Source organism: Phytophthora infestans, genomic scaffold, assembly GCF_000142945.1.
Source record: "Phytophthora infestans T30-4 supercont1.31 genomic scaffold, whole genome shotgun sequence".
Lineage (NCBI taxonomy): Eukaryota > Oomycota > Peronosporomycetes > Peronosporales > Peronosporaceae > Phytophthora > Phytophthora infestans.
The window spans coordinates 661,476-669,833 of NW_003303728.1; the positions used below are offsets into that span (position 1 = coordinate 661,476).

An 8,358-nucleotide genomic window follows, 5' to 3' on the forward strand; every position below is an offset into this window, starting at 1 on the left:
TGTTCATTGAATGCTTGCTATTGTGTAAATATTAATGTCACAGGCCTATTTCGCTCTTAACTTAGAGTGACGCGTCGGTTTATCTCCGACGATATATGCTATTGTGGTTTTCATCCATTTTGGCAAACCGGAGGTCTCTTATCCCGAGATAAGGGGTCCAAAATAGCGAGCAGCTCCGATATGGCAAGCACGATGGTGCGAAATGTGATAGGCGAATAGGTGAAGAGAGCGATTTCAGGCCAGTTTTGTAGAGAAGTCTCCATTTTGCCGTTTCAAAACGGTATAAGTAACCGCCTTGCAGCCTCAGCCTCATCCTCAGCCTCAGCCCTCCCCCGGCATTGCAGTTCTTACAGTTGCCAAATGACACGTTTGATAATTGCAAGTATCTTTATGACCTACGGCGATGACTTTCGATGGCGTGCGGTGGCACTGATGCATGTCTACGACGTGCCAACTGTATACGTATCTGATCTATTCGGTCCTAAGCAGCGCACCCTTCGCGGATGGTACGCGCTGTTCCTCCAGAAAGGCATTGTCAATGAAAAACAGCCTCGTCAGACCTGCACACGCTGGCCACCTGACGTACTTGCCGCTGTCGAAGCTTACGTACAAGTTCACCCCACGTTTTTCATCGAAGAGCTACGTGAGCACATTGTCAAGAATTTTCCAGCAATAACTACAGTCTCGACAGCGACGATTTGTCGCGTACTCAATTTTGATCTCAAGCTCAGCCGAAAAGTGTTGTCCAAGGCCGCCCGAGAAGCCGTCCCTGCGGAAATTGAAGCCTACCGCGCCAAGCTTCTTCCACTTTTTTCTTTTGCAGAGCAACTCGTATTTCTAGACGAGACTGCTAAGGACGGACGCCATTCTCAACGACGCTATGGGTGGTCGAAACGAAATACCCAAGCAATTGCGAAAATGCCGTTCCGAAGAGGAACGCGACTATCAATTCTAGCCGCGCTTGATATGCGAGGATTTTTTGCATGGAAGTGGACTGAAGGAACATTCACGCGAGATAAGTTCCACGAGGCGTTTGTGGAGCATATTATTCCAACTTTGAACCCGTGGCCCCTTCCTCGCTCCATTGTTGTGATGGATAACGCCAAAATCCATGCCTACCCAAAGCTCCAAGAAGCCATACACCAGTGTGGAGCTATACTAATATTTTTACCGCCCTATTGCCCACAGCTCAACCCGATAGAGCCGTGCTTTGGCCTTCTAAAACGTTGGCTTCAAAGGCGTGCTAATCTCGTTTTTCCATTGTATCCAGATCAGGTTCTGGATGTTGCAATGCGAGCGTGTACGCGTCTCGAAGATAAAGGTTGTTTTGGCACTTTTCGTCACTGTGGTTACATGGCTACTGGAATAAGAGACCAAGTTTTTGACGATCTAGTTCGAAGAAGTGCAGACTATGAGTAGCTTAATTTTGTAATGATGAATATTATTCGATACATGCATCTCGTACTGCACTAAGCTGGCGTTTTCTTCTAGCTCATGGGCTCGTCATCGGCATGGTCCTCGTCTTTCATCATTCCATTGGTTGGCTGAGTGGGTGTGAATTCATGGTAGATACCGCGAGAGAATATATCGTGGTCCGGCAGTCGTAATGCACGCCGAAGTGACAGAATGTCGACCTCCAGAGGCATCCATAAACCATTGACCCTAATGCTCACAATTGCTGTATCCGGTATGGCCTGTTCATCGGCTTCCTGCTGCTGCAGAGCCTCTCGCTGTCGGTCTAATTCCATTGCTTGTGCAGTTGTGTTATCCTCAGGAACTTCAAATGGAGTCGACTCCGGCCTTCTTGCATGCACAACATCAAGATGGTGCGAGGTGATTGCTCCAAACTGCACTGCATTGGCTGTCTCGTACGCTATCCTTTGTACTCGAGCATTGGCAATGCGACCCGCGGTAGCACGGTGAAATTGCTCTGGTTGAGCTGCCCGCTTGACGTAGAGGAACGCCTCAAAGCGAAAGTCTCCAATGTGGCGGAGATCATCGGTTGTGAGTAGTTTCCATCGGTATTGAAGTGTTGTCAAAAAGTTATCAGACGTCAGCTCGATAAACTTGGCTTGAGTATCGTTCCTCGCACGCCGCAAGTAAACGGATAAGTCGTCTGGTAGTACGAGAGGCTTTTTTGATACTTCAGGAGACGCCACGAGCGCGGTATATTTTGCAATACACTTCTGCTTAAAAACTGCATAGCCTTCAGAAACTTCGAAATTGACATCACTCTTCCAGCCACCACGAGTGCGGCCAAGCGGTTCTCCCACTCGTATAGTCAGTATTGCATCAGCTCGACTTGGCAACGGCGGAGGGCCAGCATCGGGCGGCCCGAGAGCATCGACTGCCCATGGAGCGGAGGACGACGTAGCCCCTGTAGACGCACCGGCACCAGGCACGATACTGCTGTCGCTCGATCCATCGAAACCGCTAGTCGACATGACAGCAAAACTCTAAATGTTCGCATGCTAGGCGATTCGAATTCAAGCTGTCCATACAAATTATTGCAGTGCTTGCTCGTCCTCAGTATTAGGCTTTATTATAGACCAATATGATGTCCGTAGTGTATGAGGGCCTTCGCTTCTTATCTAGGCGTTAGACCAGAGTCATAATTAGCACAGCGATCCTTCAAGCCTGCTACTCAATAGCCGACGACTAACAATGCAACTGCAACTTACCTATAAATTTACCGACAAGATTGGTATATATCCTTTGCATTCTGTGCGCCATTATGAGGAGTACGAAGTCAGTCAGTTAGCATTGATCAAAAGCAGTAAAGAGACCGTACCTGTGCGTTAGCGTGCATGCCTCGTGAGCACGGCGTCCCAAGCAGCTTCACGCATATTTCCTTCTCCTGCGGCTGCCAACCCTCGATGTCCGTGGGCTCCTCGGGTCTTCTCTGGCCTTCTTCTTATCCAGCATTCTGTACAGACTAGGTGTAGTTATAAAGGTGCATTTCCCGCCAAGTAATGCGCTTATAGCTTACCGACGGCGTGCGCCCCTGGTTACCTTGCTGCCTGCTCCGCTGCTTTGCTGTCTCCGTGACCAGTGAGGATGTCACTCAGCTGGCCCTCCGAAATAATTCAACCTATCCCTATAAGAGGTCAGTTTTACAAATCGGACCCCCATAGAGATGCGTAGCTAAAACGGGCGGCAAAAAGGCTGAAAACCACAATATATCGAAGTCACAGTAATGCTGTAAGAAAGACTTAAGAGTACTGACCATTTAAAATGGACTATTTAATATGGTCAGTACTCGTAAGATTTATATCATAAACCTAACGCTAAACATAAAATGAGAGGATGTCTCTTCAATTCCGTTTAAATACGAACGGAAATTCTCCCCTTTTTCCTCACTCCAGGATTCGGCCGTAATATGGTTACTTTGTACTGTGCCGTCGTTGGTGTGTCTGGGAGCGCGTTCCCTGTGGACATTGACGAGAACAAGTCCGTGGGGCACTTGAAGAAGGCGATCAAGGAGGAGAACGCATCGACGATCACATGCGACGCCAAGAACCTGCAGCTCTTCCTGGCGAAGAAGAAGAAAGGCGCTGGGGTGTGGCTAACGGAGAACGACGTGAAGGACGGTGTCAGTGACACGAGTGATTTGAAGCTATTGGGCGTTGCAGGAGCGCCGCTCAGCTTGGTTGGCTTGTCGGAGAAGGACGTAAAGTTCGTACCCACGCTAGAGGATGTCGAGTCGATGACCACACCTGTTCACGTGCTGGTGGTGGTTCCGGAGCAAGACGGTACTATCTCAAAAGAGATGTCTGCAGCAACAACGCCACTGACAGTAGAGCAAGTGGAGATGTCAATGAATAAGGTTCTCAGGGAACGAGATGAGAAGGCGTCTGCGTATTCGTTTTCCGATCTGAATACTGCGATGGAAGAGCGAATTGTCAAGAAGATGCGCTTGACCGAAAATATTCCTGATGTCAAGGAGCCAGTCGATACTTCCATCGTCGGTTATTCGTAGACTCCAAAAATCGTGGAGAGCGAGGAAAGTCAAAGGGCTGGGTACATGGCGTACTTGCAGCAGCATTTGAAGACGCTGATAGATCGAGGAGACTTCTTGTTGGATGACATTGCGGGCGATAAATCAGTTCTTAATATCGTGGACCCAAGACTTCCGTTTGCTATGAAAGGCACAGCTGATGTATTGCTCATCAATCGAACAGCGAAAAACCCACTGATTAAGCTGGCTGGGGTCAGCTTGGTGATCGAGCTCAAGAAGAAAGTCGAACCGGGCCATGTTCCTCAAGCAATTGGTCAACTTGTGAGCTGCAGCATGAAGGCGCCTCTCAATTGCTATCCGCTGAGTTTGTTGACGGATTTAAACGACCACTGGCATTTCTCTTGGTTCAGCGACAAGCACATTCTGACCCAAGTTACGTTGAAGTATCCAAAGAACGCGTTCAGATTTGTCGAGGCAGCCGCACTGGGACGAACGGATTCTGCCCCACCTCCTCCGTCATTCATGCCTGGATCTTTCAAGACAATCAAGGTTGATGACTTCTTGCCCCAGCCGGTTGATGCTCGTGCAGAGGAGATGATGGAACGATACGAGTTGATGGCAGATGTGGTGGAACCAGAGTTTCTCATGGCGAGGCGGATGGATTATGCGCGACAGTTAGTCCAGTCGATGCCTATGTACTCTTACATGTATACGTAGTTCGTTGTTTCAATCTTTACGAGGCACTATCGTGAATGAACTTTTATCGCTGTGTTGTATGTGCCAATGCTTGCCTAGGACTACATGTACCAGCTTTTTAACTTTTCTATCCTGATAAATATAAAATTAAGAATAAACAAAGATGGAGGTAAATTCACACAAGAGTGCATGAATGCAGCGCAGAAGCGCTACTACCCAAATTCGCGTTATGCTCTTACAAAATGAGGTCGAAATAACATGAAATTTGTATTTTGAGTGACTCACTAAATAGGTAGCGCCCCTTCTGTGACATCACCTTCTTTTCCCGCTTAGGTACGGGTGATACATTTTCAAGAAATTCTCTCTCCCCCCTTTTTCCACATTCATCGGCTCGTGTAGAGATGGTGAAGCTTTTCTGTTCTATTGTTGGTGTGGCGGGAAGCGCGTTCTCCGTGGAAGTAGACGAAGGCAAAATTGTGGATGACTTGAAGGAAGCGATCAAGGCGAAGAAGGCCAACGACTTCAAAGAGGTTGATGCAGACAAGCTGCAGCTCTTCCTGGCGAAGAAGAAGAAAGGCGCTGGGGTGTGGCTAACGGAGAACGACGTGAAGGTCGGTGTAAGTGACACGAGTGATTTGAAGCTGTTGGGCGTGGCAGGAGCGCCGCTCGGCTTGGTTGGCTTGTCGGAGAAGGAAGTCAACTTCGTACCCACGCTAGAGGATGTCGAGTCGATGAACACACCTGTTCAAGTGCTGGTGGCGTTGCCTCCTTGGACAAGTAGTGCGCCTATTTCTGATGGGACGAACTTATGGCTGTCGAGATTTCAACATAACGAGTATGCCAAGATCACGGAATTTCCAGAAGCTGCGGAAGGTGGTGCACCATATCAGCAAACAGGTTTATGGCTGGTTCGTGGATCAGTTGCGAATGCTCTCAGTACAAAAGGAGTTCGCTGTAGACTCTACCGCCTGGCTGGAACATACCTTGGGTACTATGATCCTACTCGTCGCACCGGTGACAAGAATACCGCGCTCTGGTACGAAGACAATACTTTGTGCATCAATGTTCTCTTCAAGACAGGTACGTTTATCTCGTTGGTGCATGGCAATCTGCTTGTGTTCACTCGAGCGTTACTATTGTAGAAGAGAATGCTTTGCGGTTCGACAATTCCTTACAGGAAGAGCCAGTTACGCTGGGTTCTCCGCTGAATGGCCAAGAAGTTACGACAAGTGTTGCACATGTTGGAGGTCTGCCCACTAAATTAAAGCGTATCTACTTCGTCCATTATGACCCACAGGATCCGGAGTCGCCGCAAGACACAATCTCGTCCATTTCTCTGAGTACAAGTGTGACAGTTCTGGACACTTTGACTGACGAGTTTCAGTTTCAACGGATCGAACATGAAATGTACTTCCTGCCGTATGGTAAGGCGGAGAGCTGCCATTTGGTGTCAAAAAAGAAATGTACAGACAGAGACTTCAAACGAGAATTCGCCAAGTACGATCGTGACGCGAACAATCGGCTTGCACTTTCTCGCGAGATGCATGGGTTTTACGATGGTCTCAGCATGGAAGTTCCGATTGTCAACATGTTCCCAGGTTGTGTGGATGCAACTCGATCCGTCAACAACAGATACAAGGTATGTATGCATTGATGTTGTGTGTTGGCAAGGGTGCTTATGCTATAGTGGCTAGGTCGAAGTCTTCGTGAAAGTGCTGGATGCACAGTGCAAAGATCGCGTTTTTAGTCGCTTGAAAGAAGGAGCTGAGCAGACGGATGACCCACTCATGATGAAAACTTTTGTCTACGTTGAGAACCCGGACACGTTTTGTTTCTGTCTGAAGTGGAAGTACGACGAAAACAATGAGTGCTGGTCAAGCTTTCTTACCATGACTCCAGCGGTCGATTGAGAAGAAAACCGATTTGGGAGATCCCAAAACCGTTCCGAACCGATTCCAAAACGATTTTAAAAGGAGTCAAATATTTTTCGTATCCAAAATGATACGAAAAATATGGCCATCTGGTCGCCCGTCCAAAAAAATATCACCAGTCATTCTCCTACTTTCGTAACATCACTATCGATAAATACATACCAGCGTAACCAGAATCAGCTATGATTTCTTTAAATATTTTTTGACAAGCGCAATTAGCAAGCAAATCAAATAGCAGTAGCTGACAACGTAAAATTTTAGCAACTTCATCTTTGGTTGATGTGTCAGCCTACGTGCATAATTTATTTGTGAAAAGAAAGCTGCTTTATAAAAACTGCTTAAATGAGTAATCATACGATTCGAAACTGTTATGACAGGGTAAGCGAAATCACTGGATTATCACGGGATTCTGGATAAAATCCAGAATCCCGTGATAATCCAGAGAGCGTGTGCAAAATTATTCCCCTTCTGTAACATCACCTTCTTTTCCCGCTTAGGTACGGGTCCAACATTCTATCACCTTTTCTCTCATTAATCATAGGAGATATTGTAACGGGGTACGTAGCCCTAAGTGTACTCTGGTTACATGAAGTGTGACACTTCACACTTCAGGAGTATGACACGTCATACTCCGGGATAATTGGTACCGAACGGAAAGTAACGTCTAATTCATGCTTATAAAAAGCTGAATAACGCGACGGTGCCGGCCCAAACACCAATCCCACGAAAGGATGTGTTGATAAACAACATGGCCGGGAGCGTATTGTACAGTGCGCTGGATTTGGTAGACGGATACTTCCAGATCCTGATGCGAGAGAGTGACATCCCGCTCACCGCGGTGAGCACTCCAAGCGGCATGCTTTGGGAGTGGCTCGTTATACCGCAGGGCTTGTCTAACGCCCCGGCGACATTCAATCGCCTGGTGACGCAATTGTTTAGGCCACTGCGAGCCTTCGTACAGACGTACTTCGACGACAATGCCGTCCATAGCCGTGCCGAGGGAGGAAAGACGGTCAAGGAGGTGCATCTGGGGCACCTCCGTCGAGTGTTGTACGTAATGCGAGCGAACAATCTCTACGCCAACATCGACAAGTGCGTTTTCGCGTCACCAGAGATTAAAGTTCTCGGTTGCTTCGTAAGCAACGTGGGCGTTCGGGCCGGCCCAGACAAGGTCAAGGCCATAGCAGCCTGGCCAACGCCCCGATCCCAGAAGGATCTTCGAAAGTGGTTGGGCTTGGCCAACTACCTTCACAAGTACAGCGCAGGGTACGCGGGCTTCGCTAAGCCCTTGTCGAGCCTCCTTCAGAAGGACGTCGACTGGCGCTGGGAGCAGGAGCACCAGGATGCTTTTGACAGCATCAAGGCCAGTCTCCAAGAGGCCCCTGTCCTGGCCCTGCCGGACGAGACGAAGCCGTTTAGCGTCGTCTGCGATGCCTCCGATTACGCAATCGGATGTGCATTGCTACAAGCCGACACGGTTGGACACGAGCGAGTCATCTCGTTCCAGTCCAGGCAGCTTAAAGCCGCCGAGCGGAACTACCCTGTCCACGACAAGGAGCTCCTGGCAATGAAATGTGCCCTTGTGAAGTTTCGTGCTCACCTCCTGGGCTCCCGGCCCGTCGTGATCTACCCAGACCACGCGTCCTTGAGGACGGCGACTAACTCGCCTCACCTCTCCCAAATGATGGCGAGGTGGCTGTCCTTCTTCGTGTAGTACAACTTCCGTGTCGAATACAAGCTGGGTAAGCTCAACGTGCTTGCGGACGCCCTCTC

At 48.7% G+C, this 8,358-nt stretch overlaps 2 protein-coding genes and 1 pseudogene across 2 annotated transcripts; 2 read left to right on the top strand and 1 right to left on the bottom strand.

Annotated features, from left to right (window-relative positions):
* Positions 1-473: 473 nt before the first annotated feature.
* PITG_12607 (uncharacterized protein) lies at positions 474-2,326 on the bottom strand (the record flags this gene model as incomplete). The annotated part of the gene is made up of 2 exons (XM_002899331.1): positions 474-2,266; positions 2,311-2,326. The coding sequence occupies 2 exons, from the start codon at positions 2,324-2,326 to the stop codon at positions 1,488-1,490; spliced, it is 795 nt and encodes a 264-aa protein (XP_002899377.1).
* A 1,053-nt stretch (positions 2,327-3,379) lies between these two features.
* PITG_12608 lies at positions 3,380-4,730 on the top strand (annotated as a pseudogene; the record flags this gene model as incomplete).
* A 313-nt stretch (positions 4,731-5,043) lies between these two features.
* Positions 5,044-6,604, top strand: PITG_12609 (Crinkler (CRN) family protein; the record flags this gene model as incomplete). Its single annotated transcript, XM_002899332.1, has 3 exons — positions 5,044-5,734; positions 5,797-6,293; positions 6,349-6,604. 3 exons carry the CDS (start codon positions 5,056-5,058, stop codon positions 6,562-6,564), a joined length of 1,392 nt encoding a protein of 463 aa, XP_002899378.1.
* Positions 6,605-8,358: the final 1,754 nt, after the last annotated feature.